Raw genomic sequence first — 22,993 nt, forward strand, 5'->3', positions numbered from 1 at the left:
TATGCTTCAAGAATGTTTATTATTAATATATGAACAAAAGTTAGCTAATATTGATATTAACATTAATTCTAAATAAAAAAACAATTAATACTGTTGTTTAACAGTGAGTATTAATTAATACAACTAAGTTAATTTAGAGGCTAAAAGTGTTGATTAATTTGTACACTTAACTCTTTAATAAGGCCGGCCATTGTTGTAGTTTTAATTTGTTCAACTAACTTTATAAATCTAGATTTAGGCGTGTTTGATTAAGAATTATAATATATGAATATTAATTAGTGAAAGGGGTTGACTTGGATTAGGTTTTGATATTAGGAATATTAATACTCCATATTTCTTTTATTTTTCTAGTTTTAAAGGCTATTAGTGCCACACCTGTTTATTTAATTTAATGTGGTCAAAGCAATACTTAATTAGGTTTGTTATAAATGCATTATTTTTTATGATAACATGGCATTCATATTTCATACTGTGATCAAGATGTTAGTCTAGATGCAAAGGAATTAAGTACACAAGAAGGTTATCTAATTAAATTATGAAAAAAAAATTAATAAACAATAACTATGCTTGATCTTTAATTAATTAAGGTTAGTGCAAAATAGAATATTATAATATTTTATATCGATATGTTCAAATGTTATTTTCTTTTATTACCTGATCATATCAACTACATAGTTTAAATCAAACTCATGAATTAATATTACCTAAATCACTAAACCCATGCATGAAGATAAATCATATATAAGTACTGTTGAGCCATTGGCCATGTTGTTATTATTATTATTATTATTATTATTATTATTATTATTATTATTATTATTATTATTATTATTATTGCAACTCAACCTTCATTCCTATGTGAGAGAGAGTAATAGGGTTTATATTTTGAGAGTTATCTAAAAATAGATATATGATTTGATATTATAATGAAATTAAAGTAACTAATAGTTTCAAGTTAGAGATAAAATATAAATATAACTCGAGTCAAATTGGAGTACTAATATAATATATATTTTTTGCACCTAATATTGCATAAGAGTATGGTTAACAAATTTATTTAATTTATTTACAATATTAATAAATATATATTTGAGTATATAAGTTTAAGTTTGTCAGGCAGTTTACTTTTTCCAATTAGATTGGTCTAGATGATATATTTAATTACTCAAATATCATAAGACTTCTCCATACTCAATACCTTGCTACACCTCTTTTTTCTATAAATTCAACATAAATTTTTTGTTAATAATAATTTAAAAAAAATCTAAAAATTATTTTATATTAATAATAACATCAAGTATTGATAGTCTTAAGATACCAATCACATTTTAACACCAATACATAAATTTTTTTCTAATATAGTAAGATATTCATATATCATTTTATTTATTTATTTATTTATATATTATGGTTCTATATATGAGACTCATACTTCTAAATGCCTTTGCCTTTGTTGTTGATATTGTTGTCCTGACTGCAGGTTGGATGATTGGTAGGTGCAAGTGATGATGAACATGACTTCATTCTATGCTTATCTTTCATCTCCATCATTATTTTTTATTTTTTATTTTTTTGGAAAAACCTTCCCAAACATATTTTAAAATCTTTAATTAATAATATTTTAAAACAAAATCAAACTTCCAATTTTTTATATAAGAGGGTTAATTGGACTATATATCACTAATCTATTACAACAGTGTTTCATCTCCATCTCTTTTTTTTTTTTATTGTGCTACATGTGCTAAAACTCTCTGTTTAATTAAAATAAAACATATCAAACATTGCTTTTCATTTAAACAAATAAAAGTTTAAGATCCATGAATAAGATGATAATATAAATATATACATATATATAAAAATGAAAATACAAATAAACAAACATGGACCTACCTCAAAAGCAAAGCCATCCTTCACTTGGACCTACTCAAACACCAACCAGAGCTAGTCAAACACTCTCAAAAACTAAAGCACATATCTCATTCATAGTCAATGGTCACAACCTTTCTCTTTCTCTCTATCTCTCTCTCCCTCTCTCTTTCTCCCATATAAATCCACCCTCCTCTTCTTCTTTTCATCACTTCTCATCCTAACTCCACACACACACATACACACAAAACACTGGTTTCTCTTTAACTTTCTCCTACTAAAATTTTTTCAACTAAATAAACATGGGAAGGCCACCATGCTGTGAGAAAGCTCACACAAACAAAGGAGCATGGACCAAAGAAGAAGACCAAAGACTCATTTCTTATATCAAAACCAATGGTGAAGGTTGTTGGAGATCTCTCCCTAAAGCTGCAGGTTTGCATACATATATCTATATATATATATATATATATATATATATATATCTTATTAACTTATAATAAATTATATATATATATATATTAACATGTTAATGTTTCTATATATCTTCAATATTAGGTTTGCTTAGGTGTGGTAAAAGCTGCCGTCTCCGGTGGATAAACTATCTCCGACCAGATCTCAAGCGTGGTAACTTCACTGAAGAAGAAGATGAACTCATTATCAAGCTTCATGGCTTCCTTGGGAATAAGTAAATATATACCATGCATGCTTGTTTTCTTTATTCTTTATTAAATAAAATTATTATTATTATTAATTTTTTTTATGATTTTTTTTTTTAAATATGTAGATGGTCTTTGATCGCCGGAAAACTTCCCGGAAGGACGGATAATGAGATAAAGAATTATTGGAATACACATATTAAGCGGAAACTTATTAGCTGTGGTATTGATCCACAAACTCACCGACCGTTGGTCGGTGAGAAACAACAAATTGGTATTAGAGCCAATGGTTTAACTACTTATGATAATGAACTTAATCTAGACTTATCTATAAGTCTTCCTTATGTTCAACCTCAACCAGCATCACCTTCCATTCAAGCAAAGATAACAAGTTCAACATTATCTATGGCAGCAGCAGCAACAACAACAACAACAACAACTAGTAGTACAACCACTTATGCTCAAAGTGTATGTCTTTGTTGTCATATAGGGTTGCAAACAAGTGAAGCTTGTAAGTGCAATGTCATTCAAAGCCAAAGTGTTCTTAGATATTATGCAACTTAATTTGGACAACATGTAGATATATTGAATAATGTAAGGTTGTAAAAAATGGAAAAAATTATTAGTTATATAGTTTTGTTTTTATTTCTTTGTTTTGCATTGTGAAGTGATGAGAGTTTGTTGTTTGTTTGTGGGAAAAAGAAGGCAAAAGTGATAAGGGTGGTTGGTTCTTAGTGTTTTTGAGCATGTGAAGCCAGAGACTTTGGCAAGTTGGAGTGTGGGTGGTCACATGAAGTGTTTGGTTTGGTAACTTGATAATTATTAAATTAACAACATAAAAATAATACTACTAATAATAATAATATATATAATCAAGTGCTATGGGAACAAGTATTCATGTTTGGTGAGCTTATATAATTATTATAATTGGTGTTTGAATTTTAATTATAGTTTACTGAAAAACAATTTTAAACAATTAATAGTCTTTATGAAGTTAAAGTTTTGTTTTTCTTTAATATATCAACTATATAAATTTGTTCATTCTAGTTTCTTTTTTTATTCAATATGCATTATCTGATTTATTTTATTATTATTTTAGGATTAAAATAAATTATTGATTAGGTTTTAATTCTTAAGATAAAAAAAAGTTTAGACCCCATGTGAAGGGGTTGGTGAGATGGCACTTTCACAATGCTTTAGGTTCATAGTAATTGAAATGTCACTCTTTGTTGATGTTTTTATAATAATCATGTATATATGTTAAGTTAAGGGCCTTTTGTTCAGTGCTTTAAAAGTGAAATAGAGAAGTTTGCATTGAGGTATATATATATATATATATATAGGTTAACACTGATGAGATTTTATTTATGCATATTTTTTATCATTATTAATAACAAATTTGTTTCATTTATAGAACAAATAGTGATTTTAATATATAAGTTCTTATGTCATTATCTATTACTTTAGGATATATTTATATATATTGAAAAAAATAAAAAATTAAATTAAAATTAAAATAAGTCAAAGATATCATGTTTATGAAAATGACCTAATTCTAAATGGTTAATATCTAAATCACAAAAATAGTAATAAAAAAAATAAAAATAACAAGATAGTCAAAAATTATATAAAAAGAAAATTTTCACTCAATTGTCAGTCATTACGTTAAGTAATTAACAACCAATAATTAAACTTTTATTAAAACATAAAAAATCATAAATCCTGACTCGTTCATGATGAACTGATTATTAACCAATAGTAACAACCAATAATTAAACTTTTATTAAAACACAAAAAATCATGAATCCTGACTCGTTCATGATGAACTGATTATTAACCAATAGTAACCAATGAATATAAATTCAAATAAAACTAAACCAAAAATGAAAAATGAAAAAAAAAATCACTCTATTTAGGTTACTACTTTAGAAACCCTAATGACAACTACACATATACTCCTCATTTCCCACACCAAATATTTCAAAGATGGTGGTGGCCCCAATCACACTAAACATTGATTGATATATATATTTATGCATATATATATATATATATATATATATATATATATATTTATAAACCCTAGTTCTATGTTGCCATAGTTGACCTAGAAGAAAACAAGGAAACATTTTGGTAAGACTTGGTAGTTGGTGGTTGGTAGGCCTCATGACATGGTCACATAGCACCAAAATAAAATAAAATACATATACCAATGCCCAATGTACCCCTTTTCCTCAATCTCTGGTTTTGCTTCTCCATGCAATGTCTTTTTCACATTTATATAATAATAATATATTGCATATATTTATATATATATATACACACACAAAGATACCAAACTCTATTTCAAACAGTGATTAACATTTCTTATTATGAGACATGAAAAGCCACCATCTACATCAAAGACTTTTTTGTTTACTGTGAGAATAGTTGTAGTAATTGAATATTATTTAAGAAATTTTAAATATATATGATTTTTTTATTTTACTTATTTCTTTTGTTTTTTATTTTTTTTTTATTAATGTTTTTTGAGAAGCTTCTCACTCTCTTTCCAATCTTTTTCTTGCCCACCTTTTTGAACAGAAAAGTTGGTGGTCTTGGTAGGTATGATTAATAAATGTGGTGTTGGTGTGTTCTTTTCTTTCCACTTCTATCTTAGTACATTATTATTATTACTATTATTACAATAAAAAAAAAATGCTAATATCTTATCTCAAAAAGAAGATCCCATTTTAGAGATCATGAGTAGTTTTTATTTATTTATTTATTTTTATTAATCATGATGCATTTGTTGTGTTAGCATAATAAATAAATTAATAAGAAAATGTATTGAGAGAAAATAAATTAGCATTTGAGAGTAATAATAATAATAATAATAATAATAATAATAATAATAATAATAATAACATGCATGATGGAAGCACTTTTAACCTAATGTAACCTAATGTTTGGTATAGTCTTTATGAGCTAAACCTTTTGTTGTTATATCACACTCTTTAAGAATTATGATTATAGAAATCTTCCCCTTCCATTTAAAAATAGAGAAGCAAACATTTGGTAACATTAACTTAATTAAAAATAGAGAAGCAAGTAAATAATAACTTAATATTTTTTTTAAACCAATTCAAACTATAAGTTATCTTATTATAATCTCTTATGTCCATTCCGTTGGGCTAGCTAAGTAAGGATTACACTTTCTAAAATTTTGATAACAACAAATTAATTATATCTTTATTGCCGACATTTAGTCTTATTCTCTAATGTGTGTTTGGTTCTTCAGTAAAACCAATTAGTTACCCTCACTTTCATTTATGTACAGAAAAAATCATTTTCCTGTGTCTTTTTATTTTAAAACCCCTTAAAACTCTTTTAATCCCTGCTCATATATAAACTAGATTAATTTTAAATTATAAATATTATTAATATATATATATATTAATACAAGTAAATATTACACATATTTCAACATGAGAAAAAAGAATATTAGAATTTACAAATGGTAGTTAGGGAATCACAATTGTTAATAATCACAAGGAATGACCAAGAAAAGAAAGGAATGAAAAAAGATAAACAGGACAATCAAGTCACAATGTGTGTTTTTGTAGTAGTGTCCAATGTCAATGAATGATAAATTTCTTTGAATTTGGTTATTTGAAATGTTGAAAGGGTTTTATAATAATTCTCACATGCCGGAAAAAATTTTGTCTTTTTTTATACTTTTGGGAAACCCTAACTTGACCGGAGTTCCATTTTATTTGGGATCATGTCACTATTTCTCATTTATTAGGTTAGAAATTTTGATTCCATTAAGATTTTTTTTTTAAAATTATACAAATAAAAATAAAAAGAAATATATTTTTTTTATTTTTAGGTAGGATAATTTTTTTTCTCTATTTATATATAGTAGTAGTACTACTACTATTCTTATTATTATATCTTCACAAAAGTATAAAAAAATATTTTTTAAAAGCAAATTAATAGATTTTATGTTTAGTTTAAAAGTGGAAGCTTTGGACTGAATTGTCTAATAATTTTCTTTTCAAGTAAAACCTAAATGATGCCATTCTTTGCCTTTACAAAAAAGGGAAGAAAATTCAAAAGTAACATGTTTTCAAGATATGAAGTCACCAATATCTTGATTTATAATAAAAAGTCCAATATTCTGTCATTCTTTGAACAAGATTTAATTCAAAGTTTTCAAAGATAAATAGCATTTAGATAAATCAATTACCTAACATGATATTAAATCACATTTGATATTTCACACTTTATTTTAATCCATGTTTTACCAAACACATAAGACATAATCATACAATAATCATTCACTCATATCAATCCAGCCTGTTTTACAGTAAAAATTCTCAGTAGAAACCAGCTTCAATTGAAAAATGGATGACAAATTTTCATACAATAAACACTGGATCAATGCAAGAAAACAAAAAATGGTAGAGTCAACACTCATTTATCAGATAGTAACCGTGTTCGAAGAAAGCAAAACCAGTAGTGTTATGATAGTCAGAGAGCTTGCAGCAATTCCGGCCAACAAAATCCAATCGAATGTTGTGAATTTACCTGTGTCTATGTCGTCTTCCTGCTTTTCTACAGTTTGCATTGCTTGGGCACCACTCGACTTCTCGGATACCTGTGATCTTCTTTTCCTATGAAATATAGACTGGAATGAGCTTACTAATGTTCTGGACTTCCATTTCCGGGCAATGGAGGTACCCACGATGACATGAGTAGGAACTTCCTCATGCTTTTTGCTGTTACTTTGTCCACCACAGGTCTGCGTCGTGCATGAGCACAAGCTTGCTTCTCTTGAACATACCAGCTGGTCGCATCGAATCCGGGTAGGAAGGTGTTTCCACAGTAGGGTTTCCTAAGAAATTATCTTTGTTGGTTTGCTTGGGAAATTCAAGCACGTCCCCGAAGACAGACCACCTTCCAACAGATGTGATCTTTACCTTTGTTGAGGTACCAAGCATGGTATCTGGTGCAATTACAAGAACTTGAATATAACCCTTTGTATGACCTACCTGGAAACACAAAACAAAACCGGTGTTGCGGGTGTTTTAAGAATTGAGATAGCTGAACAGAGAACTTGATTTTGTGTGTGTAAATTTTAAAATAAATGAGCACAAGTGACAGGGAAAAAAATAAATGAAGACAGCTGTAGTACCAGATGGATTCCATCGGTCGCAATTTCAGTTATCCATATGCTCTCGATTTGACCTTCCATTCCCTGATACGGGGAAAAAGATTCAAAAACAGAAGTTAATTCACGACTCCGTCTTTTCACTATTGTGCTGGGGACTTTCTTCATCCTTGCAGCAGGGGTTCCTGCATAAACAGAGACCACAGCTGACAATGCTACTCTGAAATACCTAAATTCAAAAAGGAATGAAAGGAGAAAATGGGTATTCTGTATAAAGACCACCACTGTACATACCTGGTCTAGGGTAGAACTGGGATATATGAACTTGAGGAAATTGGTACTCCTTAATGAGATCAACAGTTTGTTTAAAATCTTCATCAGTTTCACCTGACAATGGGAATTTTATGCCTGAGCAAGAATTCTAGGAAACACCAGCATGTCCATTATTCAACTAAATTATATCCAAATTTTATTTTTATGAGCATAAACAAAGGTAGAATTCAACACAAGCAAAAATAGAGGCTTCCATCATGTCGCTTCACTAGCAGGTGACTAAATGAATCAATTTGTGAAATTACCTGGGAATCCACATATTATATCAGTTGCAAACTGCATTCCTGGTACAAGACTGTTTAATGTATCAACTACAGTTCTGAAGTCAGTCACAGTGTATTCCCGGTTCATAGCCTGACATGACCATCACAAATCTTATCAGGATAAATGGACTGGCTGGAATTTGCAAGTTGATAATAATCATCGGTACAATTATAATCAAGAATTCAAAATAAGTGTAACCAAGCTTACACCAAGGACAGAATCACTTCCAGACTGCACTGGCACATGCAGAAATGAATACACACATGGGTGGCGTAAAACTTCAGCTATTTCCTCCAAATGCTCTAGTATGAAAGGAGGATTCGTCATGCCAATCCGAAGCATGGTGCTTCTGTCTGATGGCAGCTCTGCGACGATGGCTTTCAGTAGAATTGGAAGATTAGCTCCTATATCCCGTCCTGACATATATTGAGAGTTTAGGCATTATTTTAAAAAACTTACAGCCAAACAAAGGCGAAGAGAAAAAGAGTCATCTTGTATTTCATATAAATTGGGAGCAATATAATCCTTACTTAGATGACCACCTATCCAACTTTAGGGGCATCAAGTATATTTAGTTTAGAGAATATTTTCCTCTAATAAAGTCCTATGTTTGAACTGCAAAAGATTAAGTAATGTCATTCATGGAATAGAATTGACGAAACAGAGATATGTCGATAGATTTTAGAGACAAAATGACCAAGGGATAACATGGTGAGGGGTTGGCCCAATTTGGAGTTGGAGTTTATATATTTGTTCTAATAGTACATGCATGGGTTCCAAATACGTCTTAAGTAAACCTTCGGTTCTGATGCCATAGCAGTAAGCTTCAGAAATTTTACTGCCAGATATGTTGCCCTATTAGAATATGAATATGTTTAAGATTGCATAAAAGTATTTACATGTAGGTAAGCATCACAATCAAGATGAGGCACAGTTCACTGGTTCCTCAAGTATAGACTGAGATACTTTTGCCAAATCCAAGTGAAAAAAAACTAATCACTTTATAAAAGAGAACCTTTCAAAAAGTTCACTGATTTCGGCATGACAAGCATAAGAAAACACTAATGAATAGAAAATTCCATAACAAAGTTACCATAGGCGCCAGTATCTTCACTGCTCAACCATATTTCTTTGACTCCTTCAGTGATGACGGTCCTTACTCGTTCCACCTGCACCATATTGCTTTTAAAACCTTCACAATGTTAAATCTGAAACAAAGCAACAAGAAATTATAACCTACGAGACCATTCACGGTGTAGCTTCCAAGATGGCCCCGAGCATGCTTTGTCTTGCAATAAGTACAAGCACCCAAACAACCGACATTGATGGGAAGAATCTCAATAAACTTGTTCCTTCTAACCTATGAAAACATAAGAAAAGAAATTGACATCGATTCCACTGATTAAAAAAAAAATTGGTAGCCTTTTCTTTTATGATTTCCACAATAAATTCTGCGCAATGAAAAACTGCTAGATTACAAAGTTTTCCATAGAAGTACCTTAGGTAGGTCAAGTGCTGGTAAAGTTTTCCGACTTAAAAGCCGCACCTCATGGCCTTTCAAAGTCTCTTCTACTACTTCAACCACACGATCTATTTGTTGCACACCAATTACACTAACACCTTCAAGCTCTTTTAGATCTCGGCTTCCTTGAGGCACACATCCTGCCACCACCAGAGGCTTGTTCACATTCTTACATTTCGATATTAGAGTATCCATGGCAGATTGGCTTGGAGACTTAACTGTGCATCTGTCAGAGTAACACATCACCAACAAAGTTCAGTAACAAAAATTGCTTTTTTTTTTTCACAAGTATCAATAATATAGCATACGATGTAAGCAAGAGCAACAACAAGAGAGTACCCATCATGAATCAATAATTTATCAAAACAAAAAAAAAAAAATCTTTTCAGCAAATTTCAATAAATTTATAGCTTAATAGAATAAGGAATGCTTTGGACAGCACCAAACAAAACATAGACAAATACTTGAAGAGGAAGCCGGCATAAATCATAAAAGCAAGACCCAGTGGATGATTAAGGAGGCTAAAGAGAAAGGGAAGGTAGCGCATTACGTGTTTATCAGCCAAAGATCAGCCTCGTCAGGATTATCACTCACTGCGTATCCAAATGCCGAGAGTTGGCCAGCCATATATTCACTGTCACTCTGTTCAACAACAAAACATTATACAAACATCATGAATGATACCAAATTCACACATTTACCACAATTTCACACTACACTCATTATCATTCTAGAGTAAGACATTTGTTGGTGAATTGTGAGTAGGAAAACATCACAATGACTACAGAACAACAATGCATTGCTAAACTACACTCAAAACACTTCATATGCATGTCATTAACTTCAAAACACCAAAATCGCAAACCAAAAAACATAGAAGAGCTCACCTGGTTATGAGAACATCCAAATGTCTTCATATATATAATCTACGAAGAAAACAAACAAATCTATAGATTAAAAAAGAAAAACCTAAATCATAAAAAATCCACAGTTGAGAGATTGAAGTGGAACCTGAGTGCCAGGGATTTGGGAAGAAGGGGAGGAATTTAGGCCATCCCCGATCCGACGGGCCATGGTTTTCCTCCTCGGCTTCAGGCCTACGCCGGCCACCACCGGAAGCCGGAGACCGGGTGGCTCTCCGGCGGCGGCGACTATGTCCTCGATGTCTTCCATCTCGGAATGAGTTCCAATGCCGAGTTAGGGCTTTGCTAGTTCTAAATTAGAAAATCAAATTGAGTCTGAACTATAATTTTATTTAATTAATTTGATAATTCAAATTAATAATTTTAAAAATATTGTATTTAAATATATATTTTTACACATGCTAACTCATTTATATATATATATATAATTTATTTATTAAATAACACTTTTATTTATAAAAATTGAGAATTAATCATCAACTTTATATACCTTGATTTTGAAGATACAAAGATTGGATTGCAAACTTAAACTCACATCCCGGACAGAAATTGAATTGCAAACTTAAACTCACATCCCGATGGGCTACTGAGTCTTTTTAAGTTTAATAATAATAAATTATGTAATAAAAGAATTATTAAGGTATATATTAAAACAATTTATTTACAATTCACAAATGGAAAAAAATATATATTAAAACAAAATTTGGTATATTTACTGTATAAAATCCAAATCCCAAAGATAAAATATGAATTGACCTGTTGAAAATTGACTTCATTTCACTTGTGAAACAAAATATTTATGAACTTCATATCGTTGTGCTACTAAATATTTTTTTTTTATAACTGGATGACCACATAATTTTTTTCTAGGAGCATCCGTGGCCATAAAAACCTGTTTGGGTCTATTTCTAGAAACTTGGTTGATGTGGAGGGACTATTCCAATGACTTGGATGACATGGAAGCTGAAATAATCTTTAACAAGTCTTTATATTTATAGGTACTCATAAAAAAAAATTATGTGGCTATCTCAGTTACAAAAAAATATTTATAACAATATTAATATAAATTATAAATATTTGTGACCACTAGTGGAATCAAACTCGTTGAAAATCATCCTTCATGTTAAAAAGTAAAAAAAACAACCAATAAAAAGATTGAGCAATAATTTCACCAAACACAAAGGAACAAAAAAATAATTCTAAACTATACCAAGGGTCCCCGTGTAAAAAAGCTCGATAACTCCCAGAAAACCGCCACGACTATGGACACGTGTCATCCATCCAACACGTGCAATCCTCCATCTTCTCCACGACAGCCACGTGTCAAAATCTCATAACCATCCTCCCTCCCATTCGTTCTCTCACTCTCGCTTCTTTCTCTCCTCAACTCCCAAAGATGATGAACATACTGGCTCTCAGCCTCATCATCGCCACCCTCGTCGGCGCCGGCGTATGGTCTCCGCCGCCGTCCGAGCCACACCACCTTGTCCGGGAAGGCAGCCGCGTCATCGTCGTCGAGTATGAACGTCAGGTAGACGACGATCACTCCTCTTCTTCTTCTCCTCACAAACTCATCCAAGAAGCAAAAGATAAGTTCAAAGAAGCATCTTCTCTCCTCCCAAACCTTGGCCAAGGCCTCTCCACTCCTTCAGAAATCCAAAGTTCTTCAACAGATCTTGATACCAATGCTCTCAGTGCTGCTACCAAAAGTGCAATGGATGACACTAAAGAAGCTGTTGAAAGTCTTGTGCACAAAGGTAAAGAGAAGGTGGAGCAAACCAAGAACACTCTGAAAAATACAGCAGAAAAAGTGAAGGAAAAAGCAGAGAATGTCATGCATGAAGGAAAGAACAGAATGGAGGATAAAGCTGGAAACTTTATACATAAAGCGGAGAAGAAGAAGATTGAAGAAACAAAGAATGTGGGAGAGGAGATGAAGAAAGATGCATTAGAGATTGTGAGGAGGAGTAAGAGATTGGTTTGTAATGCTTGTTCTTATGTGGTGACGCCGGAGACGGTGAAGAAGGTGGCAAAGGTGGTGCATTTGTTCGGGTTTTCGATGGCGTATGGGACTAGTGTGTGGGTGACGTTTGTTTCGAGCTATTTGTTAAGTAGAGCTTTGCCGAGGCAGCAGTTTGCGGTGGTGCAGAGTAGGATTTATCCGGTGTATTTCCGGGTGGTGGCCGGTGATGTTGTGGTGGTGTTGATTGCTCATTTGGTTGAGAATGGTTGGAAAAACAGGGTGGAGATGTTGCAGGGGTGTTGCTTGTTGGTTGTGCTTGTTCTTGTTCTTGTTAACATGCTCTTTTTTGAGCCCAAGGCCACAAAGGTTAGTGTTCCTTTTTTGTTAATTTTCTTTTAATTATTTAGTTTAATTATCACAAAATTTAGTATAACATCAACATTCATGACTTGTTGGCATCGAGTCTCTGCGTACAAACAAACATTATTGATGATTCCGTCCCCACAGGGTGAATGCGCATTAATTGTATATTTAGAAAACTCACACACACCTCTTTATTACTAATTTTAAGATTGATTTACATATGCACTATATGTATGTAATGTTTGAGAGAATAAAGATGGAAAGAGAAGAAGGGCATTGTATAATATTTAGAAAATTCACACATATCTCTTATTACTAATTTGATGTTGATTTACATATGTACTACATAGGTAATGTTTGAGAGAATGAAGATGGAAAGAGAAGAAGAGCAATATTGTATAATATTTAGAAAACTCACACACACAACTCTTATTACTAGTTTGAGGTTGATTTACATATGCGCTACATATGTAATGTTTGAGAGAATGAAGATGGAAAGAGAAGAAGAGCATTGTATAATATTTAGAAAAACTCACACACACAACTCTTATTACTAGTTTGAGGTTGATTTACATATGCGCTACATATGTAATGTTAGAGAGAATGAAGATGGAAAGAGAAGAAGAGCATTGTATAATATTTAGAAAACTCACACACATCTCTGATTACTAATTTGAGGTTGATTTACATATGCACTACATAGTTAATGTTTGAGAGAATGAAGATGGAAAGAGAAGAAGAGCATTGTATAATATTTAGAAAACTCACACACACATCTCTGATTACTAATTTGAGGTTGATTTACATATGCACTACATAGTTAATGTTTGAGAGAATGAAGATAGAAAGAGAAGAAGAGCATTGTATAATATTTAGAAAACTCACACACACATCTCTGATTACTAATTTAAGGTTGATTTACATATGCGCTACATAGTTAATGTTTGAGAGAATGAAGATGGAAAGAGAAGAAGGGCGGGGAAGGGACATTGATGATACCGTGTCGGAGCCTATACTTACATCCTCACCGGCCACCGCCACCGCCGCTACAACCAGAGTATCCCCAGGTGCTGTTAGGATGGAGGAGGCGATGAAAAGCAGAATGGCATATCTAACCAAGAAATTAAAGAAGCTCAACACCTACTCATCTTTGCTTAATGTGATTGGTCTCATGGCACTCACTTCTCACCTGGTCCATTTGGCAAGCTATGCGCATCTAACTTGTTGATCTTTAATTTCTGGATGATCTGTGTGTGTTTGTTTGTACGTACGTGGTTATGTACAATGTCCGTGTTGTTTACTTGCTAGTTTTTACTGTTTTTTTTAATATAAGTAATTTGGTTTTTTTACTGTTGCTGTTGTGTGATCTGACTCTGTTTGTTACAGTGATGAAATGGCTGATTTATCACTGGATATTTGTCAGCATGATCCATGGATCTAAACCACATGTTCTTTTGTTTATAAGGAAATTATTTCATGCATTTCAAATAATAACATTTTTTTCCATTGTTAATTCCCAATTTTATTGATGGTATATTTATATTTAAATAAATGTATTGTACTACAATTTCTATTCTATGTTCTCCTTTCGCCCGGAGAGCTCCAGATATAAAAACAGAAAAAACACCACTGGCTTCGGTGGATCAGTCAATTCCTCGACCTCTCTTACTTAGTAAGAAAACTAGACAATTAATTAATAAGAAAACTCGAGAATGAAAAGAGTTTTTAATAAAAACGACAAACATCTGCTAGTATTTTTATCAAGTTATTATCTCATTACATTGATGTGAGTTCAATGAGGTTGACATGAGTTATTGTTTCAAACGATTTTCATTTCTGAACAGAAGAACCGTTTTTTTCAAGAAGTGTATATTCGATTGATTGGTCCGAGGCTATCGACAAACAAGATTTGTTTAATTCACTTCGTTTCTTTTTATCAAGTCACTTCTCTTTTTGTCAAAATCATTTTTTTTGTGAGCTATTGTCTCATGCTCTATAAGTTACTGTTTTCATAAGTTATTGTTTCGAACGTTCTCAACTTATGTACGTTTGTGAAGTGATGTTATATCATTTATATAAGTTAATTTTTCCAACAGATGGTGTTATATCATATGTGTAAGTTAATTTCTCCAATTGTAATTCGATGAAAATGAGTTCTAACCCGGCAGTTTTATAAATATTCCTAACTGCTTGAACCATGTAATTTTGGTTTTGCTAGAAAAAAATATTAGTACCCATCACGTGTAGCTTTGGGGAAAAAAAAATTGTTAAAATAAATTTTTCTTTATAAATAAATAAATAAATATTATTATATAAAATATATATATATATTAAAATATATATATATATATTAATTAATCATGGGGAACCAATGACCTTGTTTGGCCCGCGAGTGAATCAGAAACTCCAAATCGCGCTTCCACCCTCCCAGCATTCCAGGAAGCATATTCAAATCCATGTCGGAAGCTCGCTCCCCGAAGCTCCCATTGCCCTCGCATGTGCTCTGCTCCATGCTCCCCGATCTCAATCCCATCCCAATCCCTCCATTTCTCCATTTTCCTTCTTCTCCGCACCATAGCAATCCATGGGAGAGGGTCGTTCTCTCGCCGAGACCCCCACCTGGTCCGTCGCCACCGTCACCACCGTCATGGTCGCCGTTTGCTTCCTCGTCGAGCGCTCCATCTCTAGATTCGCCAAGGTATTACTTTTATCTTTCTGTTTCCCACTCATTTGCTTGTTTTGATCTTGTGAATCTGTTCAGTGGTTGAAGAAAACGAAGCGGAAGGCCATGCTCGCCGCTCTGGAGAAGATCCGGGAAGGTTATAGCTTGTTTTGATCGATTGTTTGATGATGGTTTGTTCACTGGTTTTGATTTTGAAGATGAGGTGTTTGTTTTTATGCCGATGAGAACAGAGCTCATGTTGCTTGGGTTGATATCGTTGATGCTGAGCCAGACGGCGCGGTGGATCTCGGAGATTTGTGTTCCGTCATCGCTTTTTTCAGTAGCCGTTTCTACATTTGCTCGGAGGGGGATTTCACTGTTGATGATGTGTTTGGTAGTGGTGATCAGACGCCGTTGAATCATTCTACTCTTGTTGGGTGGAAGCTTCAGGCCTCTAGTCAACAGTGTGGTCCGGTGAGTTGGTGATTGTGAATATATAATGTGTTTGATGGAGTTGATGCTGATGGTTGTTTGGTGTTGCAGGACCGCGAGCCGTTTGTTTCGTTTGAGGGACTTGAGCAGCTTCATATCTTCTTGTTCATTCTTGGAATTACTCATGTGTTGTATAGCTGCATCACTGTTGCTCTGTCTATGATCAAGGTATGGTCTTTTTTTTATAATGCAGTCGTGGTTATTGTGTTTTGATTGATGGTATCTGGAATCTCTATTGTTTCACACAGATCTATAGTTGGAGGAAATGGGAGAACCAAGTTTACCCGTCACCTAATGACAATTTGCAAGGTGGAAAACATGCTTAACTTCATTGTATTTGTTGTTTGGATTTTTTGGAATGTGGATGCATTACTTTCAAATGTTAATTTGTGTGCTATTTAAATTGGATAATTTCATGTGATTTTTTTTTCTATTTAGCGAGGAGGAGCAAAATGATGAAGCGACAGTCCACCTTTGTTTTTCACCATGCGTCTCATCCGTGGAGCAAGAGCAGGATTCTCATTTGGATGGTGAGGTCTTGAGTCTTGATCTGGTGTAATTTACCCAGGCTGGTTGGCTTGTTTGTTGTTCTATGAAGAAAAAATTTATTGATAAGTTATCAGTGGGCACTGGTCCTTGTCAGTTAATCAATAGACGGCCACTAGTAAGTAGTAAGTAATTCAATGGAAGAGGAATCTTAGCCATTTTCTTAGGTCCATCCCATATTGCAGAGTTCTCCTAATACCACCTACCTGCCACAAGCATATATCAACAGGATAGAAACTGAGAAGCTTGCTACTTTATTCTTGTATATTGTTTAAATGTGTTTTTGTCAATGTTTGCATTTGGGTTACTGTGTAAAATGGTGGGCAAATCTATTTTAGATGCATACTTTTTGAAGCACAGAATCTCGCATAGGTTAACAACTTATTGATATGATGCTTGTATGTGAGAATTTTGTATGGTTCTTGTGTGTGTGTGTGTGTGTGTGTGTGTGTGTGTGCATGTTTTATTTGACCTACACCTAAATAGTCGGGAGGTGAAGGTTGATCAGTCTGCCATCTTTGCTGATATTAAAATAATAAGCTTGTCTATCTTCCTCACTGACTTCATAGGTGACTTCATAAGTGAGAACCATTGCGAGGATATATTTCAATCATCATGAATTATTTAACCTGAGTTTGGAATTTTATTTCACTTTACATGGGATATTATGTTTTGTGCAGCTTTGTTTCATCCGTCAATTCAAGGGTTCTATAACAAAGTCGGATTACATGGCATTGCGTTTGGGTTTCATCACTGTAAGTGAATCCCTTAACCTGGTTTGTTTCTTTTTTTTCTTTGATATTTATGGCAGCATTTGTTCTACATCTTGTTTGCCTTTATTCAATACCACTAAGCTAAATGATGTTCTGTTATTTTTATATTAGGAGTGATAAATATTTAGTTATTGTTCTCTAAGGGGGTGTTTGGATGAAAGATCAAAGGTGGATTGGATTAAAGTACCAAAAGGCCCTTTAATCCTCTCCTTTATTCTTTTGATGTTTTTTATAGAAAGAAGGAAGAATAAGGAAAAAGCAACGGTGTTTTGAAGAGGAGGAAGGTGGGGGATTTTGATAAAGGATTTTTTTTTCTTAAAATTATCATTTTTGCCTTTATTCCACACAAATGATATACGCTGAGTAAAAAAAAATGTTTTTGTACAATAACTATTATTATAAATAAACTAAAAAACAACAATATGATTGAACAAAACTATATTAATGTAAGAATCAAATTAAAATACATGATAATTCATATTTTTAGTAATGATACTTGCAAACATCATTGCAACCATAGTTGATTGGTAATATTTCTAAGAAGAAGATCACCGTCTCTTGCATCACTGGTTCTGCTTGTTTTTCAACCATCGCTATATCCACCATAACATAGCACCCTGAAAATCATAAAAAATCGCAAAATAATGGAATGAAAATGCAAAGATTCAAGTAAGTCATCTCACAAGCAATCAATCACAAATGAGTTAAAAGTCAAAGGTGCAAGAGGAACGATGGTGAGCTTCCAAGTTTAAGTGGTGGTTGTGGTGGATGGCGAAAGGAAAAATTAAAAAAACAGATGTGGTGTGAAAAGGCACAAAAGGAATTTTTCCTAAATCTCTTAATTTGGATTAAGCTACTCCAGGGTGAGGTGGGAATAGCTTAATCCGAATTAAACCTCCTTATTACTCAAAAAGAAGATTAAACTCTAAAAACAATGACTGACAAAATTTTGAGAATTAAGGAGGATTAAAGGGTGGAATAAGCCCTTTAATCCTCCATCCAAATAACCTCCTGTGGGAGGCTTGTTATCTAACTTTACTGCTGTCACGCCCCGAACCCAGCTCTATAGACCCGGGACGCCGACAAACGGCCGTACACCTACAAGGCCGGAACCAAGTAGGGATACAAGGCCTCAAAACCTGAAAAAATTAACAACAAGATTATGAGCTTGGGAGCCCAGTAAGTAACCACTAAAAATATCGGGATCACAAAAATGTTTCAATAGTTTCTAAAGGTATACAAAATACAACAAAGCGGAATAAATATCAAAGTGAAATCCAAAAATCAGAAATAGATCATAACATATTTAATTTACCAAAATAACGAGCATATAAGTCCCCCAAACAACTAATGCCAAAACAAAATATCAGAACTCATTTATTTAAACTCGGTGACCCGAGTCAGATTTCAGAACTCATAGGTTTACCCTCGGTGACCCGAGTCAGAATATTAGAAGCCGTTATTCTTCACCGACGGAACGGTGCGAAACTATAGTTTCTATGTCAGAAGTACGTGTCGACACGGTCAGTGTTTAACCCCCAGTGACAGGGTTATTGCATTGTTAATTGGGGACTACAAATTTCTATACAAAAATATATATCTGTACATCAAAAATTATTGTCAACGTAAAAACAGTGAAATTCTGTGATCCCATTTTCTATCAAAAAGTATTCCAATTATATCAAATAATCTATTATTAACTAACATAATAATCCACACAAAAAAATTAATTAAATATGGAAATAACCCACTAAAACAAAAATATCATTTCCTAGTAATTCAAATAAATTCAATTAATCATGAATTAAACAAATAAACTAATTAAACAAATATACTAATTCAATATATATATACACACACCATGAATCCTTATTTTCCTAAAGTAAAAAAAAATAATAAAAATAACTAAAATAATATAGAAATGTTTATTTTCTAAACAATAAAATACAAATTAACAAAATGATTATATAAACCATTATCGAAAATCAGAATTTGCATTGATTATATAAACCATTATCAAAAATCAGAATTTGCATATACATATATTTACAGATTTATATGTGGTTTACTTACTTGTTGATCACTCAAAAACCCCTAAAATCTTACGATATTTTTTCGATGGAACCTCACAACGTAAGAGACAAAATCCTTGACGGAGAGACCTATCCCCGTCCTCGCCGCCGGCACCACACACCAAATCAAAGGAAAAAAAAAATAAGGAGAAGAGGAAAAAAAACTAGATCTCTCTTTCTTCCTTAATCCAAAAGAGAATCTATATCGGAAGAAAGGAGGAGACGTACGGCTAGGGTTTGGAAAACTGAAAAAAAATAGAATATAAAAGGGTTTTCTTTTTAATCAACATAACTTCTAAGTATACAAAAATTAAAAAAAATCTTAATGGTGTGGGGCCCACAACTGCTGTATGCTCATATTCACTTTTGTCTTATGGTTTCTTTTCAGAATCACAAACTACCACCTACTTACAATTTCCATAAGTATATGGTGCGGAGCATGGAAGATGAGTTTCATGGTAGCGTTGGTATTAGGTATGTGCAAATAGTTATGAATTGTGATGTGTTTGATTTTTATGTCACTGGTTTGAGCTGTTAATTGCTTGAATCATCGACGTCTTTTTCTATGTTCGTTGTGTTTTGACTTTTATTCTTAGGCAAAATGTTGTCATATGGTTTGACTGTACACAATTGGCTCATACTAATCTCTATTTATATGAATGATGTTTACAGCAACTAAAGAACCTGCCAACTGCATCTAAACTTTCTCCTTTTTTTTCTTTCCAATTGTTATTCCCTCTGCCTAACCATTTTCTGAATTATACACCAATTAATGTTTTGTTTCTTACACGGAGAATTGTTGGCAATGCATTTTTGTACATTGATTAAGGGTGGCTTTTATCTTGACCATATCTTGTAGAAATCTATGAATGTTATTATTTTCAAAGGCCACCCACCTTTTTCTGATGATGTGTCTGCTCTATTGCACAAGTACTTGAATGACCTTTTTTCAATGATGTTGCAGCTGGCCTCTTTGGATATATGCTATAGTATGCATTTTCATAAATATCCATGGTAATGTTCAATTATTGGTAGACCCTTGAACTTCATACACTCTTTTATTCATTTAACTGCTTATGTCTTTATTTTGATTCTCAGGTCTCAATATCTACTTTTGGTTAGCTTTCGTCCCTGCCATTGTGAGCACCTTAACTTTTCATTGATGTCATGATAACCTTTTATTTCCTTACCAGTATGATTTTGGTCCTCACCATACATGTATAAAAGCTTGTCATGCTAGTGGGTACCAAGCTTCAACATGTTGTTGCTCAACTAGCTCTTGAAGTTGTTGAGCCGACTGGTCCGTTTGTTGGTACTCAGCTGAAGCCACGGGATGGCCTCTTTTGGTTTAGGAAACCAGAAATTTTATTGTGGCTGATCCAGTTCATTTCCTTTCAGGTTATGGACATGCACTCAGTAACCTCCTTTTTTGTTTTATTCATTTACATTTTATGTTGTTACAATTTTCTGATGGTCCTTTCATTTTTTTCAGAATGCTTTTGAAATGGCAACGTTTATTTGGTCCTTGGTAAGATAATGTTCAATCTTTTGTTTTTAAATTTTTCATACCATCAAGCGTGTTGTTTATGGTCATAAATCCAAGATTCATGAAAGTGGGATTTCAACAACTTCCAAAATCTCTCTAGAATGTTGAAATTCCTCGTCCCTGTTTCTATTATATTTCTGAATACAGGAAAATGGTCTTGTCCGTTAACTTGAATAATTTAGAGTTAGCCTGTTCAGCAATTTCAAAGTATAAATGCATAATATTTAAACAAAAGGTCATGCCTTAAAATGATACCAATTATTTAGCCACCATATTCAAAACCAATGTTCTTCTTGCATTCATCAAAGCCATTTGATAAATTGAATGCGCTCTTAATTATTTGTCAATAATCGTCTGACAAGGCCCAAGGGGATCTTTTTTACAGTTTGAGCTGAGTGCACAATCATGTTTCATGAAGAACCATGGAATGATCGCTTTTCGCTTATTTTCTGGGTATGTTTCATCCTTTTAAGTTTTAAACATGCAACTATAGTTCCATGTTTGTTTGTGTCATACCAGAGAAATTCATGCTTGCTGGTTGCAGGCTGTTTGTTCAATTCTGGTGCAGCTATAGCACACTTCCCCTTAATGTCATCATCACTCAGGTAATTTGAAATCATATCTTGATGTTCTTGCAAATAAAAATTCTTATTCATAAACTTTTTGCACATGCCTGAAACTCATGTCATTCTCATGCAGATAATTTGATAGCGCAAAAGTTTTACTGTTAATTTCATGTTATCATCATTTGCTTTCTTCAACTCATTTAGGCAGTATGTTTCTTCTTCATGGTTGCAGATGGGATCAAAATTCAAGAAGTCTCTACTCGCGGAGAACATTAGAGAATCACTCCACAGTTGGTGCAGGAGAGTGAAGGAAAAGTCCAGGCGTGGAGATCCAGCTGATCGATCACTTGCACGTCTTGAAACTGCAAGATCAACATGTTCCTTAGGATCAACCATATACGAGACCGATGAAACAAATACGGTAGCCTCTGGTCAGCTGTCGCGGAGTCTTTCTGTGGCATCACTAGATGATCTTGCTGTTGTTGATTGCATCAATGAACCTTCAGTGAAACCCATAGACGATCAGAAGGTATGATTAACGTACCATGTATTATTCAAGTCTAGCATGTACAAGCAGCTTAATTTCTGGCATTTTAGAGGGGTTATTATTATTATTATTATTATTATTATTATTATTATTATTATTATTATTATTTCTCATATTGGTTTTTTACTTATGGGAGTATATAAAGATTTAAGTATGATGAGGATAAAGTTAATTTTATTTTATTAGTTTTTTGAAGTATTGAGGTACCCATCTTGGTAACTTTATTGGCAAAACAGAGCGAAAGTGATTTGGATTTCTAGCTGGTGGTCAAGGTAAAAAAAAACTTCACTGACAGTGGAATGTTTTTTTTTCCTATTTTTCTCTCATAACGATGAAGTTATTCAGTCAAATCCTTTCATTTTGGATAGCATGGTTTCATGTGTTTCGTAGGTATGAATTAAAGAGTAATGTGGATGGAATGGTTTATTGATTGGAAAGACAGAGCTTAAATACAAGAAGATATGTAACAAGGCTTTTTTATTTATGATAGGAGTATTATCATAACTAATTTACAAATAAAGCTTAAATACAAGAAGATATGTAACAAGGCTTCTTTATTTATGATAGGAGTATTATCATAACTAATTTACAAATAAAGCATGACATAAATGATAAATCAAAGTGAAAGATTTCAAGCATTAATTAAAAGAGACGTGTATTAATATGAATGTAAGAATAAACAATAATTAAGAACTTTATATATATATACACCAAATTACGATTTTTTAAAAATTTTTAAAA

The 22,993-nt window shown here is 32.8% G+C and overlaps 4 protein-coding genes across 5 annotated transcripts; 3 read left to right on the forward strand and 1 right to left on the reverse strand.

The window, feature by feature from the left end:
- Window positions 1-2,092: 2,092 nt before the first annotated feature.
- LOC120270554 (MYB-like transcription factor 4) lies at window positions 2,093-3,160 on the forward strand. Of its 2 annotated transcripts, none has more exons than XM_039277594.1 (3): window positions 2,093-2,271; window positions 2,425-2,554; window positions 2,654-3,160. In XM_039277594.1, the coding sequence occupies exons 1-3, from the start codon at window positions 2,169-2,171 to the stop codon at window positions 3,087-3,089; spliced, it is 669 nt and encodes a 222-aa protein (XP_039133528.1). In that variant the 5' UTR covers window positions 2,093-2,168; the 3' UTR covers window positions 3,090-3,160. The 2 variants fall into 2 exon arrangements, with proteins under 2 accessions (XP_039133528.1, XP_039133527.1); XM_039277593.1 differs by having other exon boundaries at window positions 2,093-2,301; window positions 2,654-3,159.
- A 3,671-nt stretch (window positions 3,161-6,831) lies between these two features.
- On the reverse strand, window positions 6,832-11,002 carry LOC120270552 (threonylcarbamoyladenosine tRNA methylthiotransferase). Its single transcript, XM_039277589.1, has 11 exons — window positions 10,811-11,002; window positions 10,687-10,725; window positions 10,350-10,441; window positions 9,776-10,025; window positions 9,518-9,637; window positions 9,371-9,446; window positions 8,485-8,693; window positions 8,259-8,367; window positions 7,975-8,067; window positions 7,705-7,865; window positions 6,832-7,561 (listed from the first exon to the last, which is right to left on the reverse strand). The coding sequence occupies exons 1-11, from the start codon at window positions 10,970-10,972 to the stop codon at window positions 7,292-7,294; spliced, it is 1,581 nt and encodes a 526-aa protein (XP_039133523.1). The 5' UTR covers window positions 10,973-11,002; the 3' UTR covers window positions 6,832-7,291.
- A 1,116-nt stretch (window positions 11,003-12,118) lies between these two features.
- On the forward strand, window positions 12,119-14,276 carry LOC120270758. The gene is made up of 2 exons (XM_039277830.1): window positions 12,119-13,051; window positions 13,986-14,276. The coding sequence occupies exons 1-2, from the start codon at window positions 12,119-12,121 to the stop codon at window positions 14,274-14,276; spliced, it is 1,224 nt and encodes a 407-aa protein (XP_039133764.1).
- Window positions 14,277-15,441: 1,165 nt separating this feature from the next.
- LOC120270553 (MLO-like protein 4) lies at window positions 15,442-22,324 on the forward strand. Its single transcript, XM_039277590.1, is given in 16 exon segments — window positions 15,442-15,746; window positions 15,810-15,867; window positions 15,962-16,044; window positions 16,047-16,184; window positions 16,254-16,370; window positions 16,451-16,511; window positions 16,641-16,732; window positions 17,429-17,503; window positions 19,982-20,067; window positions 20,558-20,607; window positions 20,692-20,732; window positions 20,821-20,991; window positions 21,086-21,121; window positions 21,525-21,592; window positions 21,684-21,744; window positions 21,938-22,324. Coding segments are annotated over 16 exon segments (1,554 nt in total). The 5' UTR covers window positions 15,442-15,632; the 3' UTR covers window positions 22,241-22,324.
- The last annotated feature ends 669 nt before the right edge of the window (window positions 22,325-22,993 follow it).

The sequence above is a fragment of the Dioscorea cayenensis genome, chromosome 10 (assembly GCF_009730915.1).
Source record: "Dioscorea cayenensis subsp. rotundata cultivar TDr96_F1 chromosome 10, TDr96_F1_v2_PseudoChromosome.rev07_lg8_w22 25.fasta, whole genome shotgun sequence".
NCBI classification, from domain to species: Eukaryota; Viridiplantae; Streptophyta; class Magnoliopsida; order Dioscoreales; family Dioscoreaceae; genus Dioscorea; species Dioscorea cayenensis.